At 39.2% G+C, this 17,826-nt stretch overlaps 1 protein-coding gene across 50 annotated transcripts in view; it reads left to right on the top strand.

Annotated features, from left to right (window-relative positions):
- The window catches only part of ABI2 (abl interactor 2), a gene marked incomplete at both ends in the record, with an annotated part of 113,273 nt that overhangs the window by 47,130 nt on the left and 48,317 nt on the right, over positions 1-17,826 (top strand). For 49 of the 50 annotated variants that reach the window (XM_080689727.1, XM_080689725.1, XM_080689708.1 and 46 more), the window contains one exon: positions 15,692-15,868. The exons of the other annotated variant lie outside the window; for it this stretch is intronic. In XM_080689727.1, the coding sequence (XP_080545853.1) occupies positions 15,692-15,868 (177 nt within the window). The remainder of the gene's footprint in view (positions 1-15,691; positions 15,869-17,826) is intronic. 50 annotated transcript variants of the gene reach the window in all.

The raw sequence follows: 17,826 nt of genomic DNA, 5'->3' as shown, positions 1-17,826 counted from the left end.
CAGCAACACCCATTCATGTTAAAAACACTGCAGAAAATTGGAATAGAAGGAATGTATTTCAACATCGTCAAGGCAATATACAATAAACCCAAAGCCAACATCATATGTAATGGGAGAAAATGGCAAGAATTTCCTCTAAAATCAGGAACAGGACAAGGATGCCCACTATCACCACTCCTTTTCAATATAGTACTTGAGTCTCTTGCCACAGCAATAAGGCAAGAGAAGGATAATATCGAAGAACTTCAAATAGGAAGAGAGGAATTAAAATTATCCATGACATGATTCTTTATCTGAAGACCCAAAGAACTCAACCAAAAGATTACTGGAGCTGATTAACCAATTCAGCAAAGTTGCAGGATACAAAAACAAACCTAAAGAAATCTGTTGCTTTTCTATATGAATCCACACTGAAAGAAATAGCCAGATGTTGTGGTGCACACTTGTAATTCTAGCATTTGGGAGGCAAGGGTGGGAGGATTGTGGTTTATGGAGAGCCTCAGTTACTACTTAGTGAGGCCCTTCGCAACTCAGTGAGACCCTGTTTTAAAAACATAAAAGGAATAAAAAATAGGGCTGTGGGGTGTAGCTTGGAGGTAGACAGCCCCTGGGTTCCATTCCCAGTACCTAAAAAAAAAAAAAAAAGAAAAAGAAAAAAAGAAAGAAAATTCCATTCACTGTAACCTCAAAACCAATAAAATACCTCGGAATAAACCTAACCAAAGTCGTAAAGGACTTCTACAATGAAAACTATTAAACATTAAAGAAAGAAATTGAAGAAGACCTTGGAAGATGGAAAGATCCCCCTTGCTCATGAATAGGCAGAAAAAAATATCATCAAAAAGGCCATTCTGAGTCGGGCGTGGTGGCGCACTCTTGTAATCCTAGCTTTTGGGAGGCTGAGACTGAAGGATCATGGTTCTCAGACAGCCTCAGATACTTAGTGAGGCTCTCCACAACTCAGTGAGACTCTGTTTCAAAATAAAGAATAAAAAATTGGGTCGGGTATGTAGCTTGAAGGTCAAATGCCCCTGGATTCCATCCCCAGACCCAGGGGGGGAAAAAAAAAAAAGCCATTCTGCCAAAAGTGAGCTACAGATTCAATGCAATTCCTATCAAAATACCAATGACATTCTTCATAGACCTAGAAAAATCAGTCATGAATTTTATATGGAGAAAGAAAAGACCCAGAATTCCAAATCAATTCTCAGCAATAAGAATCATGTAGGAGGCATCACAATCCCTGATTTTAGATTATACTACAGAGAAATAGTAGTTAAAACAGCATGGTATTGACACAACATCAGGCACATAAACCAATGCAACTGAATCAAAGATACAGAAACAAACTCACACACCTATAGTCAATTGATCTTTGACAAAGGGGTCAAACTCATACTCTGGAGTAAAGACAGCCTTTTCAACAAATGGTGCTGGGAGAACTGGCTATCCATTTGTAGAAAGATGAACTAAATCCTTACCTCTCACCGTGCACAGGAATCAACTCGAGATGGATCAAAGACTTGTAGATTAGACCAGAGATTGTGAAGTTATTAGAGGAAGGCATAGGCTTAGCACTCTTAACATATAGGCATAGGCAGTAACTTCCTCAACAAGAACTCCAAAGTGCTGGAAATTAAAGCAAGAATTCACAAGTGGGATGATATCAAACTAAAAGTTTCTGCTCATCAAAGGAAACCATCAAGAACCTAAAGAGAAAGCCTACAGAGTGGGAGAAGATCTTTACCAGCCACCACTCAGCTAGAGTGCTAATATCCAGAATATACAGAGAGCTCAAAAGACTCTACACTAGCAAAACAGATAACCCAATCAAGAAGTGGGCAACTGAACTGAAAAGACACTTCACAAAAGAAGAGATACAAATGGCCAATAGATACATGAAAAGATGTTCAACATCATTAGCCATCAGGGAGATGCAAATCAAAACTACACTGAGATTCCATCTAACCCCAATCAGAGTGACAGGCTTAAAGAAGTCCAGTAACAACAAATGTTGGTAAGGGTGTGTATGATTTTAAACAACTATTCAGTCAGGCATTGTACCTCATGCCTTGTATTCCCAGCTACTTAAGAGACTGAGGCAGAAGGGATAGCATGTTCAAGGCCAGCCTTTGCAATTTAGGGAGACCCTGTCTCAAAATTTTAAGAAAAGGTGGTAGGAGGAGTAGTGATATAGCTTTGTGTTAGAATGCCCCTGGGTTCAATCCTAAGTGAGATGCACATGCATGCATGCACACACCTGCCCCACCTCCCAGCTATTTAAAAAGGTTAAAACTATTCTTATCTGAAAGTCTATGGGTCAGATTTGTTATGTTGCCATAGATTACCAACCTCTGCTCCTGAAATCGTTTTATAAAAGCTTTGATTCTTTATTATTATCATCTTTATTATTATTAAAGTATTACGTATTTAGAGAGAGTTTGAGGCCAGAGTTTTGTGCTACTGCAGGTGTACTAGGTTTTGAGAATGTGTAGAGAAGATTGAGTTAAAATATAGAAATGGAGCTTCAGTCAAGTTAAAGATGAGATCAGACACTCATTGGAATGGCTGCAGGATTTAGGATTTGTTGTAAGGGTTGTCTGTTAAGAATATTTCAGAACCGGGTGTAGTGGTGCACACTTGTAATCCCAGTATTCAGGAGGATGAGACCAGAAGATTGCGGTTCACGGACAGCCTCAGCTACTTAGTGAGGGTGTCCGCAACTTAGTGAGACCCTGTTTCAAAATAAAGAGTAAAGCCGGGCGTGGTGGCGCACGCTTGTAATCCCTGTGCTTGGGAGGAGACAGGAGGATCGCCAGGTTCGAAGCCAGTCACGCTGGCCTAAGAGGCCCTGTTTCAAAAATATAAAATAGGTCTGGAAGTGTAGCCCGGAAGTAGAAGGGCTTCCAGGAACCCCAGTACCACCACCACCAAAAAAAAAAAAAAAAAAAAAAAAAAAAAAGAATAAAAATAGGGCAGGGGGTATAGCTTGGAGTTCCAAGGGTTCCATCCTCAGATCCCGGGGGGGGGGGGGAATTCAGGACCAGAAAACATTAGACAACTGGGATATTTACTTTCCCTCCCCAACAGGATCATTTTTTTTGGTTGTTTCTTGGGATAGAACCTTAATCACTTTTCAGCTTCCTAGAACTCTTGCCCTTTTCTCCATTCTAGTGGAGGTAGTAGAATTGAAGGGGGAGGGTTGGGAAAGCTTCATTTTATTCTGGCTCTTTATTCTGGCTCTTCTGCAGACTTATGTGACATTTAAATTCTTTTAATTAGTTAATTTTGAATTAATTCTCTTCTGTAATATTGTAATACTAAATAAGTGATTTCTGAGCTATCTTCCATCTTTCATTATTCTTCTTAGAGGTTCACAAATGAGTTTGCTCTGTATTTGCTTCTCTTACCATCTGTGTTTCCTGATTTCAACTCCATGTTACTATGATATAATTGAACTATTTCCCAAATTACTCTGAATCAGAATCTGAGGATGGGATTTTCATTGACTCTACCAACTACATATCATGAAAAAATACATCAACAAATTAATAACCCATGCTCTTTTCTTTTTTTTTTTGTGGAACTGGGGATTGAACCCATGGGCATTCTACCTCTGAGTTACTTGCCCCCCCCCCCAGCCCTGTTTTTTATTCTTTATTTTGAAACAAGGTCTCACTAAGTTTTGGAGGGCCTAATAACAGAGGCCGATCCTGTGATCCTGTCTCAGCCTCCCAAGTACGGGGATTACAATGGTGCACTGCCATACCTGGCTCTAACTCATGCTTTTTTTTTTTTTTTTTTTTTTTTTTTTTTGGTGGTACTGGGGGTAGAACCCAGTGGCTTTCTACCTCTGGGCTATACTCCCAGACCTTTTTTTATATTTTATTTGGAAATAGGGTCTCACTAAGTTGCTGAGAGCGTCACTAAGTAGCTAAGGCTGGTTTTGAACCTGTGCGATCTTCCTGTCTCAGCTTCCTAAGCGGTGATTATAAGCGTGCGCCACCACGCCCCCCCTAACCCATGCTTTTTTTGTTGTTGTGGTACTGAGGATGGGACCCAGGGACATTCTACCTCCAAGCAACATCCCCAGCCCTATTTTTTATTCTTTTTATTTTGAAACAGGGTCTCAGTGAGTTGCAGAGGGCCGCATTAAGTAGTTGAGGCTGGCTGCGAACCTCTATTTTCCTGTCTCAGCCTTCCGTCCGAAAGCTGGGATTACCATGCCTGGCTTAACCTATGCTTCTTTTTAAGTGCCAGATTCAAAAGACTGTACCACCAACACCAAAAATAAAGCAAGCCGGGTGTGGTGATGTGTACTTGTGCACATTATATAGAAGACTGAGACAGAAGGATTGAAGGTGGGAGGACAGCCTCAGCAGCATAGTGAAGACTCCCAGCAACCAACCAAACAAATCAAAAGGGCTGGGGTGTAGAATTCCTCTGGATTCAATTGCCAGTACCACACACACACACAAGTTGCACATGGTGCCACACTCCTGTAATCCCAATACTTGGGAGCCTGAGAGAAAAGAATCATGAATTAAAGGTCAGCCATGGCAACTTAGTAAGACCTTTTTTCAAAATAAAAAGGAGCCAGGGGTTGCATATGCTTGTAATTCTAGCATTAGCGAGGCCCTTTGTAACTCAGTGAGATCTTGTCTAAAAAAATAAAAAGACTAAAAAAAAATAGGGTTGGGTGTGTAGCTCAGAGGTTCAGTGCTCCTGGGTCCATCCCCAGCACCACTAAATAAATAAGTAAGTAAATGGGATGCAGTTTATTGGTAGAGTGCTCCTGAGTTCAATAACACACACACACACACACCTTTAAAATGTAGCGGTCTGCCGGGCATGGTGGCGCACACTTGTAATCCCCACGCTTGGGAGGCAGAGACAGGAGGATCGCACAGGTTCAAAGCCAGCTGTGCGCACTAGCTTAGGAGACCCTGTTTCCAAATAAAAATGTAAAAATAGGTCTGGGAGTGTAGCCCGGAGGTAGAAGGGTTTCCAGGAACCCCAGTACCACCAAAAAAAAAAAAAAAAAAAAAAAAAAATGTAGCGGTCCTCCCAAGAACTGAACAGGACTATTGGACTAGGCATTGGATTAGTAGATAGCCAGTAAACAGGAAAAATAAATTATATTATAAGTTACAACTACAAATTACATTATAATTGTAAAATAATGTAAGCCTGGAAGTAATGCTTCTCAAGAGTTAGGTACTAACAGTGGGAGATGTGAACCTTGAGGAATTCAACATGCAGCATAATTTTTTATTTATGTATGTATAGCTTTGCTTAAAAACTCTTAATTTTAAATTAAGGAAATACCACTTAAGGTTGTCAATATGTAATTATGCATAGAAAGTAGAATTTACACACTTTCTACTTAATTTTTTTTTTTTTTTTTTTTTTTGTGGTACTGGGGTTCCTGGAAGCCCTTCTACCTCGGGGCTACACTCCCAGAACTATTTTTACATTTTCATTTTGGAAACAGGGTCTCCTAAGCCAGCGCACGGCTGGCTTCGAACCTGTGCGATCCTCCTGTCTCCGCCTCCCAAGCGCGGGGATTACAAGCGTGCGCCACCACGCCCGGCTACTTAATTTTCTATGTATAGTTTTTACGTCACTTTATACAAATTGGGTAAATGAAAACTATAGTAACTGCTTTGTTTTATGAAAGATGCATAATTTGGAGTACATTTTTAATTTAAATAATCAAATTTATTGAAACATTAGCTTACTAGTAAGAAATGTGAGACATTAGAAAACATCCAACTTAGTTGAGTTAATGGACTGTAACTGTTTGATTGCAGATATTTTCCCACACCGATGGGCAGCTAACTGAGGTAGTGCTATCCAGTACAGTCAACTCTCAATTATTTGTGGTAATGGGAAACAACAGTGCATGGATAAGCCTAAGACAAAATATAATATACATACCTTCCTGTCATCTGCTGTGGCCTGAGCATGTGCTTGGGCTCATGAGGGAGATGTGGGAGTGGGGCTCGGGCTTGCAAAGGAGCTCTGGGAGTGAGTAGCATTACCTCAGCAATATGAGGTGTCCTGTTAGAAATCTGGTTTTGGCAGTGTGTGGCTGGAGTGTCATGGGGGAGCCTGCAGCATGTGAGACCAGCTTGGCAATAGCAGTAAGAAGGTTGGGAAACTAATAAGACACTGTGGGAGAATGGGTGTGTAAGTCCTGCACAATTGTGTGTTTGGTTAACAGAATCTGTAGCAAACAATAATAGTTATACTTGCATTAGTCTGGTTGTCTTTGCTAGCCAAATATGTACCTTACTTGCCACAGGTGAGTGCTATTATTGTGGCCTCTTCCAAATTTATTGTCATGTAATTTGTAATACTTTTCTTACTATTAGAATTCTTTTTTTAAAATTTTTTATTGGTGCATTATATTTATACATCATATTGGGGTAAAAATCTTGTGTGTACATACATGTACACATCACTGATTTAACCCCTACCCAATTCCCACCCCATTCCCTCCCCATCCCTCCTTCCCTTGCTTGGCTTAGTGGTTGACTTTGATATGTTTAAGTACATTGTGTGTTTTAGAGATTTTCTGTCTTCCCCCTCCTTTCTCCTCCTTTAGGTTCTCTTGTTTGCTCCTCTATAGGATTTCCTTTTTCAAGAGTTTCTCCTATGACCCATTTCTCCCTAACTCCTCACATATTAGGGAAAGCATCTGATTTCTTATTTTTTGTGACTGACTAATCTCACTTAGCATAATGTCCTCCAGTTCCATCCATTTCCCTGAAAATGATGTAATTGAGTTTTTTTAATGGCTGAGTAAAATTCCATTGTGTACATATCTCACAGTTTTATAATCCATTCATCTGTTGATGGACATCTTGGCTGGTTCCATAGTTTGGCTATGGTGAATTGTGCAGCTATGAACATGGATACACATGCATTAGTTTGGTAGTTTGGTTTTCTCTCTTTTGGGTAGATACCCAGAAGTGGTATTGCTGGATCAAATGGTAGATTTGCTCCCATTCTTCTGAGGATTCTCCATACTGTTTTCCAAAGTGATTGCACTAATTTGCAATCCCACCAACAATGTCTTAGAGTTCCCACTTCTCCACATCCTCGCCAGCATTTGTTGTTGTTTGTGTTCTGAAATTGCCATTCTAGTTGGAGTTAGGTGAAATCTCAGGGTAGTTTTGATTTGCATCTCTCTGATTGCCAGTGATGTTGAGCATTTTTTCATGCATTTATTGGCCATTTGAATTTCTTCTTTTGTGAAGTGTCTATTTAGTTCATTTGCCCATTTTGTTATTGAATGCTTTGTTTTCTTAGTGTTGAGTTTCTTGAGTTCTCTGTATATTCTAGATATTAGTCCTCTATTGGAGGTGTAGGTGGCAAAAATCTTCTCCTGTTCTGTTGGCTCTCGATTGAGGTTCTTGACAGTTTCCTTTGCTGAACAGAAGCTCTTCAGTTTCATGCAATCCCACATATTGATTCGCCTTTTAATTTGTTGTGCCTTTGGGGTCTTGTTGAGAAAGTGTTTATCTGTGCCTATGTGTTACAGTGTTGGACCTATGCCCTCTTCAAGGAGCTTGAAGGTCTCTGGTTTGATTTCCAAGTCTCTGATTCATCTTGAATTGACTCTTGTGCAGGGTGAGAAAGTGGAATTAATTTCCAGTTTTCTGCATATGGTTAACCAGTTTTGCCAACACCATTTGTTGAACAGTCTATCTCTTTTCCAGTGTATGTTTTTGGCCCCTTTGTCAAAAATCAATTGGCTGAAAGTGTGTAGATTTGTTTCTGGGTCTTCTATTCTGCTCCATTGGTCTATGTATCTGTTTTTGTGCCAGTACCATGCTGTTTTTATTACAATGTCTTTGTAGTATAGTTTAAAGTCAGGTATTGTGATTCTTCCTGCGTGGTTTTTGTTGCTGAGAACTACTTTGGCTATTCTGGGCTATTAGAATTCTTCCTGAATTTAACAAAACATTTTAGCATTATAACTATGCCCAAGAATATTATGAAGGCAAAGAAGATGGTGATGACTGAAAGCTGAAAATTACATTTGATTTAGGAAAAACACCGTGTGTGTGTGTGTGTGTGTGTGTGTGTGTGTGTGTGTGTGTGTGTATACTGAGGATGTAACCAAAGGGTCATTTTACCTCCAGGCTATACCCTTTTTTATTTTTTTTAAGTTATTTTATTCTTATTTATTTTTTTGCAGTACTGGGGATGGAACCCAAGGGCATTCTACTTCTGAGTTACACCCCAGCCCTTTTATTCTTTATTTTGAAGCAGGGTCTCACTGAGTTGCAAAGGGCCTCACTAAGTAGCTGAGGCTGTCCGCAAACTGCGATCCTCCAGTCTCAGCCTCCCAAATGCTAGGATTACAAACATGTGCCACCACGCCCAGCCAACCCATTGATTGATTGATTGATTGATTGATTGACTGATTGTACTGGGAGTGGATCCCAGGGGCTTTTCTACCTCAGGGCTATACTCCCAGACCTATTTTATACTTTATTTGGAAACAGGGTCTCATTAAGTTGCTGAGAGCCTCACTCAGTAGCTGAGGCTGGCTTTGAACCTGTGCAATCCTCCTGTCTCAGCCTCCCAAGCTCTGGGATTACAAGCGTGCGCCACCACACCTGGCAACCCTTTTTTATTTTTTAATGTGTTTTTATAGGTGCATTAGTTTTATATAGTGTAAATCATATTGACAGTGACATACATCCATACAGCAGTTGGTGTTCCCCCTGCATCCCTATTTCTCCCCTTCCAAATACAGAGTACTGAGGTTGCCATTGGTATATTCAATATGTACACATAGACCCTTTTTTTAATATATTTTTTGTGATGCTGGGTATAGAACCCAGGGGCATTCTACCTTGGAGAGGTACTCCCCAGCCCTACTTTTTATTTTTTATTTTGAAACAGGGCCTCATTAAGTTAATGAGGCTAGCCTCAAACCTGCAATCCTTTCTCAGCCTCCCAAGTACTGGGATTACAAGCATGCACAACTGTTCTTGGCTGTGACCCTTTTATATTTTAAAACAGGATCTTGGTAAATTCCTGAAAGGTTTTCTAAGTTGCTGGTCTGAGACAGGAGGACTGCAGGTTCAAAACCAGCCTCAAGATCTTGTTTTCAAAAAGGAAATAAAATTAAACTGGCAGTGTATCCTGCAATCCTTCCGTCTCAGCTTCCCAGGGACTGGAATTATAGGTATGTACCACCATGTCCAGTTTAGAAGCCGTGTGTGTGTGTGTGTGTGTGTGTGTGTGTGTGTGTGTGTATGCGTGTATACTTTTTTTTTTTTTTGGTACTGGGGATGGAACTCTAGGGGCATTCTACTTCCGAGCTACACTCCCAGCCCTCCCTCCCTCTCCTTCTCTTCTCTCCTCTCCTCTCCTCTCCTCTCCTCTCCTCTCCTCTCCTCTCCTCTCCTCTCCTCTCCTCTCTCTCTTTTTTTTGCAGTACTAGGGATGGAACCCAGGGACATTCTACCTCCAAGCTACACCCCCAGCCTTTTTTTTTTAATTCTTTATTTTGAATCAAGGTCTCACCGAGTTTCAGAGAGTCTCATTAAGTAGCTGAGGCTGGCTACAAACCATGATCCTCCTGTCTTCTAAGCTTCCCAAATGCTGGGATTACAAGCGTGCGCCACCACGCCTGGCTTTAGTAGCCATATTTTTAAATTTTAAAAATATATGAACTGCCAGGCGTGGTGGTGCACACTTGTAATCCCCGTGCTTGGGAGGCAGAGACAGGAAGATCACGCAGGTTCGAAGCCAGCCGTGCTGGCTTAAGACCCTGTTTCCAAATAAGAAAGTATAAAAATAGGTCTGGGAGTGTAGCTCGAAGGTAGAAGGGTTTCCAGGAACTCCAGTAAAACACACACACACACACACACACACACACACACACACACACACACACTCTCTCTCTCTCTCTCTCTCTCTCTCTCTCTCTCTCTCTCTCCATATATATATATTAGTTTACTAGTTTTTTTTTTTTTTTTTTTGTGGCCGGGATTGAGGCTCAGGGCATCTACTCCCCAACTTTTTTTTTTTTAAATATATTTTGCTTTGCTAAGTTGCTGAGAGTCTTGTTATATTGCTGAAACTGTCCTTCAATTTATGATCCTCCTGTCTCAGCCTCCCAAATACTGAGATTGCAGGCCTATGCCACCACACTAAATATTTAAAATATATTATGTAGCCAGATGTGGTGGCACATGTTTATAATCCCAGTACCTGCAAGGCTGAGACAGGAGAATTGCAGTTTAAGTACAGTCTGAGCTACTTAGTGAGGCCTTCTGCAACTTAGACCTTGTTTCAAAATAAAGATTAAAAAATAGGGCTGGAGGTATAGCTAGAAGGCCCCTAGGTTCCAGTCACAGTACCGGAAGAAAGTGTGTGTGTGTGTGTTTGTGTGTGTGTGTGTGTGTGTGTGTGTGTGTAAATAGATTATTTGTGAGTTGATGAAGTTGGAGCTAGGAAATGGGTATGGGGTGGTGGTGATGGTGTTCCACATATTTTAATTTGAATGCATATCTTTTCTACAAGAGAAAGGTTTTTTTTTTTTTTTGGTACTGGGGATTGAATCCAGAGACATTCTATTCTACCTCCAAGATACACTGCCAGTTTGATTTTATTTCTTATTTGAAAACAAGGTCTGGCTAGGTTGCTGAGAGCCTCACTAAGTTGCTGAGGCTGGTTTTGAACCTGTAATCCTCCTGTCTCAGCCTCCCAGGTAATGGATTACAAGTGTGGCTACCATCCCCTGCTAAGAGAAGACTTTAAAGAACTGCTGAGTCTTGTAATCCCAGCATTTGGGAGGCTGAGACAGGAGGACAGTGGTTCAAGGATAGCCTCATTACTTAGTGAGGCCCTTTGCAACTCAGTTGATCCTGTTTCAAAATAAAGAATAAGCCGGGAGCTGGTAATCCCTGTGCTTGGGAGGCGGAGACAGGAGGATCACGCAGGTTCGAAGCCAGCCTTGCTGGCTTAAGAGACCCTGTTTCCAAATAAAAATATAAAATAGGTCTAGGAGTGTAGCCTGTAGGTAGAAGGGTTCCATCCCCAGTAACACACACACACACACACACACACACACACACACACACACACACACACACACATACAAAGAATATATTAAAAAAAAAAAACAGGGCTGGGGTTGTAGTTCAGAGGTAGAACCCCCCTGGCTTTCCTCCCCAGTACTTGGGGGGGGGACCTGAAGTAGATGATTGCTGAAAGCCTCAGACTCTTCTGGGTTAAATGTTTCCTTTATAGAACAGATTAAGTGCTCTCCAACTTTTTGTTCAAACTCCAAACAAAACCATAGCCATCTATTTATTTGTTTATTTATTTATTTAACTTATTTACATGAATAAAGTCTTATATGTTTTCTTTTTTATTTTGAAGTATACTTGATAATAGTATAAAATAATTTTCATAGCCTGTATGTATATATTTTTGGTGGTACTGGGGTTCCTGGAAACCCTTCTACCTCCGGGCTACACTCCCAGACCTATTTTTATACTTTTTATTTGGAAACAGGGTCTCCTAAGCCAGCACAGCTGGCTTTGAACCAGCGTGATCCTCCTGTCTCTGCCTCCCAAGCGCAGGGATTACAAGCGTGCGCCATCATGCCCAGCCATAGCCTGTATTTTTAATGGATCAGAATTACTCATTAAGCTTTATTCAAACTTCCATTTCTCTAAAGTAAAAAACTAAGTAAAATTTAATATTTTCAGGTGTAATGGCACACCTATGAACCTAGTACTCAGGAGGCTGAGACAGGGGAATTGCAGGTTCAAGGCCATCCTCAGCAATTTAGCAAAGCCCTCAGCAACTTAGTGAGATACTGTTTCAAAGTAAAAAATAAAATAAAGCTAGGCTGGGGGCTGGAGGTAGAATGCCTCTTGGTTCAATCCATAGAAAAAGGCACACACAAAATAAAAAAATAAAAATAAAATTAAATTTAATATTACTAACTCTTCTGTGATAGTTCCTGTAAGTAGTTAAAAAGGAAAACAAGTCTTAAAATTTACTTGACATGCACAGATAATTCAAAGACATTTTTCTTAAAAAGAAATACTTGAAGTGATAGGTTATTACCTTGGTCAATTTTTTATTTGATGCTTCATTTAGACATTTATTAGTACTTTGTTTATTTTTGTGCTACTGGGGGTTGAATCCATGGGCAATCTACCTCTGAGATACTTTTATTTATTTTTTATTTTTTATTTTTGTGGTCTGGAGATGGAACCCAGCGGCATTGGACTTCCGAGCTACACTCCCTGCCCTATTTTTTATTCTTTATTTCGAAACAGGGTCTAAGTGGCAAAGGGCCTCACTAAATAGCTGAGATTGTCCGCGAACCGCGATCCTCCAGTCTCAGCCTCCCAAATGCTGGGATTACATAAGCGTGCACCACCTCGCCTGGCTTATTTTTATTTTTTATTTTATTAATCAGTTAATTACTTTGTGGTAATGGGGATGGAATCCAGGGAACTTCTACACCCCAGACCTATTTTTCATTTCTTTAAAAATTTTTGAATACATACGTATTAATACATGTATATATTTATGTGTATGTATATATATTCTTAATTTGGCAACAGTGTCTCGCTAATTACTAAGAGCCTCACTAAATTGCCTCGCTAACTGGCTTCAAATCTGTAATCCTCCTGTGTGCCTCCCAAGTACTGGAATTAGAAGCATTTGCCACCACTCCTGGCGATTTTTTTGTTTTGAAACAGGGTCTCATTACATTGAGGAGGGCCTCACTAAGTTGCTAAGGCTGGCCATGAACCTGCAGTTTTGTTGTCTCGCCTTCTAAGTATTGGGATCACAGGCATGAACCTTCAGGTTTCTTTCTTTTAAGCTATCTTGGTTGTAGAGAAATGGGAAAGCTTTGAGTGTATTTCAGGTTTACTTTATACATTAGGCAATTTAAAAAGAAAAATAATCAGCTTTCAGACTTCTTTAATAATAATAATATCGTGATGCTTAACTTTTTATTGTTACTTATTTTAGAAAGGGGACTAGAGAGAAAATAGCAAAAAGAAGAAAGAGGGAGAGGGACTATTAATTGCTTCTTGAGCCAGAAATAGTAGATAATAATTGTATTTATTTATTTATTTATTTATTTATTTATTTATTTATTTATTTTATGGTATTGGGGAACCCAGCACCTGAACCCTAGGGACATTCTACCCCCAGCTACACCCCCAGCCCTATTTTTATTCTTTATTTCGAAACAAAGTCTCAGTCTCACTAAGTTGCAATAGACCTCACTAAATAGCTGAGGCTTTTGGCCAACTAGGATCCTCCTGTCTCAGCCTCCCAAGTATTGGGTTTACAAGCATGGGCCACCATGCCTAGTACTTACTCTTTATTTTGAAGCGAGGTCTTACTAAGTTGCAGGAGGCCTCACTAATTAGCTGAGGCTGGCTGCAAGCCTGTGATTTAGCCTCCCAAATGCTTGGATTACAAGCATGTGCCACCATGCCCGACTGTGACCAGTTTTATAGAAGTGATTTTCAGACTCTCTTATTGCAACCTAAAGGGGAAAATATATTTTACATCGTATCCAGTACATATTTTAAGAAACCATATTTAATTTTACTCTGTATACTCAACATCTGGTGTTTTGTTTTGTTTTGAGGTACTAGAGATTGAACCCAAGGGCATTCTACCTCTGAGCTATACCCTAGCCTTATTATTTTTTCTTTATTTTAAAACATGGTCTAACTAAATTGCAAAGGGCCTCACTAAGTAGTTGAGGCTGGCCACCAACCTGCCATCTTCCTGTCTCAGCCTTCTAAGTACTGGGATTATAAACATGTACCAACCACCACAACCAGTGAAGTCTGGTGTTTTTGTTTTTCATTTGAGTAGTTTCTGCTTACATACCACTAAACTGCAATGTGCACTTTAAAAAATGCTTAGCTTTAGTAACTATTTGAAAAAGTCATCTTTTGCTAGGAAGTTAGAAAAAAATAGTGTCATTTGTAACGAATTGTGTCATATGTATTTAATAAAGACAGATTAATGAGAGGGTGTGTGTGTGTGTGTGTGTGTGTGTGTCTGTGTCTGTGTCTGTGTTAGTTGCTGGGGATTGAGCCCAAGGGCATATGACTGGTCTATACCCCCAGCCCTATTTTATTTTATTTAAAAAATTTTTAAATTTATTATTTATTTGCTTTTAATGGTGCTGGGAATGGGACCCAGGGGCATTCTACCATTGAGCCTACACTCCATACTCTTATTTTTATTTGGAAATAGGGTCTCATGAACTTGCTGAGAGCTTTGCTAAGTTGCCCAAGGCTGGCTTCAATCCTGTGATCTGCTTGTCTAAGCCTCCCAAGTAGTGTGAATACAGTAGGTGTGCACCACCATGCCTGGCTAATTTTTTGTTTTTTGAAACAGTCTTATTAAGTTGCTGAGGCTCTCACTAAGTTGCTGAGGCTGGCATTGAAGCTTACAGTACTCCTGTCTTGGCCTCCAAGGTACTGGGATTATAGGTATCCACTATACCAGGCTAAATTAATGGAATATTTCATAAGCCTTTTGTATGACAAAATATATGCAGCTTTGTTTACAAAAACTTGTTTTTCTTTTAGATTAACACATTTTAACATTGCATTTATATTTTAGCTCTCCCTTATTTATTTATTTATTTATTTATTTATTTATTTGTACTGGGGATGGAACCCAGGGGCATTCTACTTCCGAGCTACACCCCCAGCCTGTTTTTTATTCTTTATTTTGAAACAGGGTCTCACTGAGTTGCAAAGGGCCTCACTAAGTAGCTGAGGCTGTCTGTGAACCGCAATCCTCCGGTCTCAGCCTCCTGATTCTGGGATTATAAGCATGCGCCACCATGCCTGGCTTCTCTTTTAACATGCCTGGCTTCTTTTTTAAATAAAAAGATGTTTTAAGTATTAATAGTAATTATACAAATAGGTTATTTTAATTTTAATTTTTTTGTGGTACTGGGTATTGAACTAAATGTTATTTTACCTCCAAGGTACACCCTCAGCCCCGTTTTATTATTTGATTTGAAACAGGGTCTTGCTAGGTTGCTGAGAGTCTCACTAAGTTGTTGAGGTAGTTCTCAAACCTGCTATCCTTTTATTTTTAAATATAACCAAATTAATTATTGGAACTCTCTTAATCATTATCTTAGGCTAAAACTTAATGGAGAGGAGAAAATGAGCATGCTTTAACCTGAAAGTTGGCAATCTTTTTCTGTTAAGAAGCCAGCTAATATGTATTAATAGATTTTATAGACTATGTTCTTTGTTGAGACTACTTATTTCTAAAATTGCAGTATAAAAGTAACCATAGAGAAGTGGAACACAGCTCCCCTGCTGTGTCCAATAAAATTACAGAAATGGAAACTGGAATTAGATAAAATGTTTACATTATGGCATTTTCTTTTCAACCTTTAAAACATGTAAAGACTAGCTTGTGGGATGTCAGAATCGGGCAGTGGGATGATAAAATCAGGCTATGGGCCATGGTTTGCCAACTCTCATATTAGTCTAAAAATGGAGAAAGCCAGTAGTCCAGAAAGGAGAAAATTATCAAGCGAATATGAATAGCCTTGTTAAATCTCTTGTTAAATTTTTATTTTTCTGGATATCAGAGCATACTTTTTTTGTTGTCTTTTAAAAAATATTGTATCTTGCAGACAGTTGATATTCATAAAGAGAAAGTTGCAAGAAGAGAAATTGGTATTTTGACTACCAATAAAAACACTTCAAGAACACATAAGATTATTGCTCCAGCCAACCTGGAACGACCAGTTCGTTACATTAGAAAACCTATTGACTATACAATTCTGGATGACATTGGACATGGAGTAAAGGTAAGTATATTTTTTGTCAAGCTTTTAAAAATAATAATTGATAATGGAACTAACTCTTCAGAAAATTAAACTTATATTTTTACTTTTCTAGAAGACCAAGTCTTGGCCCAGTTGTGGTTGTGGATTCCTTATTAATATAAATTTTTATCTTTCTTACTTTTTTTAGTTCTATATTCTTAAGTTTTTAATGATCATATTTGAATGAATTACATTTTCCTAATCAATTATGAGGATTGAATAAAACATGGAATAATCTTAATTTTTTAATGGCTTAAAATTACTGATTGAAAAATCATTCAACATGTTATTAAAATGTTTACCTTTTCCCCAAAATTTATCATCAGACTTTTGGCATTAGTTTTTAGAAACAACATATGTTAAACACATGTACTTTTTTTTTTTTCTAGAATAATTAATTTATTTTATTTTGTGGTCTCAGGATTGAACTCAGGAGTTCAATTCCCAGAACAAAAAATCAGATCTCTGAATCATACTCCTAGCCCTATTTTCTTTTCTTTTCTTTTCTTTTCTTTTCTTTTCTTTTCTTTTCTTTTCTTTTCTTTTCTTTCTTTCTTTCTTTCTTTCTTTCTTTCTTTCTTTTTTTCTTTCTTTCTTTCTTTCTTTTCCTCCTCCCTCCCCCCCTCCCCCCCCCTCCCTCCCTCCCTCCCTCTCTTTCTTTCTTTCTTTCTTTCTTTCTTTCTTTCTTTCTTTCTTTCTTTCTTTCTTTCTTGCCCTGGGGGTGGAACCCAGGGGCTTTTCTACCTCTGGGCTATACTCCCAGACCTATTTTATATTTTATTTGGAAACAGGATCTTCCTAAGTTGGTGAGAGCGCCTCACTCAATAGCTGAGGCTGGCTTCAAATTTGTGTGATCCTCCTGTCTCAGCCTCCCCAGCGCTGGGATTACAAGAGTGTGGCAGCTCTATTTTTTTCATTTTGAGACAGGATCTCACTAAGTTATAAAGGGCTGAACTAAAATAACTTCATTTCAGTGGTTTGGGGGAGAATAGATAAAAGTAATACATGACTTTATATTTTTCAATGTTTTTGAATATTATATATTTTAGTTATTTTTTTAAGATGTAGTAGAGTGCCTTGTATGTATATTAAGTAACATCTAAGCTAAGGAGGGCTAGAATATAGCTTAGTGATAGACCATGTGGTCTGCATGTGTTAGATTCCTAGTACTACAAAAATCAAACCAAATTAAAGAAAAAGCACCAGCCATACAACTGAGGAACATGTGAATTTTCTTTAAAATATTTATACTTAAGAAACCAGTTTTTTTTTTTTTTTTTTTTTTTTTTTTTTTGGGTCGTACTGGGGTTCCTGGAAGCCCTTCTACCTCTGGGCTACACTCCCAGACCTATTTTATGCTTTTTTTTTTTTTGAAGATTTAAAGAAGTTTATTAGAAAGAAATACAGAGGATAGGTACAGCTCCATACCAGACTGGCATGGAGGAATGACTCGAATGAATACACCCATTTTATGCTTATATTTTTGGAAACAGGGTCTCTTAAGTCAGCAAAGGCTGGCTTCAAACATGCAGGATCCTCCTCTCTCCGCCTCCCAAGCGCCGGGATTACAAGCGAGCGCCACCACGCCTGGCCTTAAGAAACCATTTAAAGTCACACTCAGCTAAAGTGTTATTTAAAGTTTATATCTGGCATGGTGGTACAGTGTATAATCCCAGTATTTGGGAAGCTGAGACAGGAAGATTGCCGGTTCGAGGCCAGTCTCAGCAACTCCTTGAGACCCTGTTTCAAAATAAAAGATAAAACTGGGCACTATGGCATAGGCCTATTATTTCAGTACTTGGGAGGCTTAGATAGGAAGCTCATGGATTTGTTGCCACTCTCAGCAACATACTGAGGCTCTTTGTGACTTAGTGAGACCCTGTTTCAAAAGAAAAAATAGGGCTAGGCATGTAGCTCAGAGGTAGATCACGCCTGGATTC

Source organism: Muscardinus avellanarius, assembly GCF_963383645.1.
Source record: "Muscardinus avellanarius genome assembly, chromosome: 2".
Classification (NCBI taxonomy): Eukaryota; Metazoa; Chordata; class Mammalia; order Rodentia; family Gliridae; genus Muscardinus; species Muscardinus avellanarius.
Note: the sequence above shows the minus strand (reverse complement) of the source record. Positions and strands in the feature narration are given on the sequence as shown.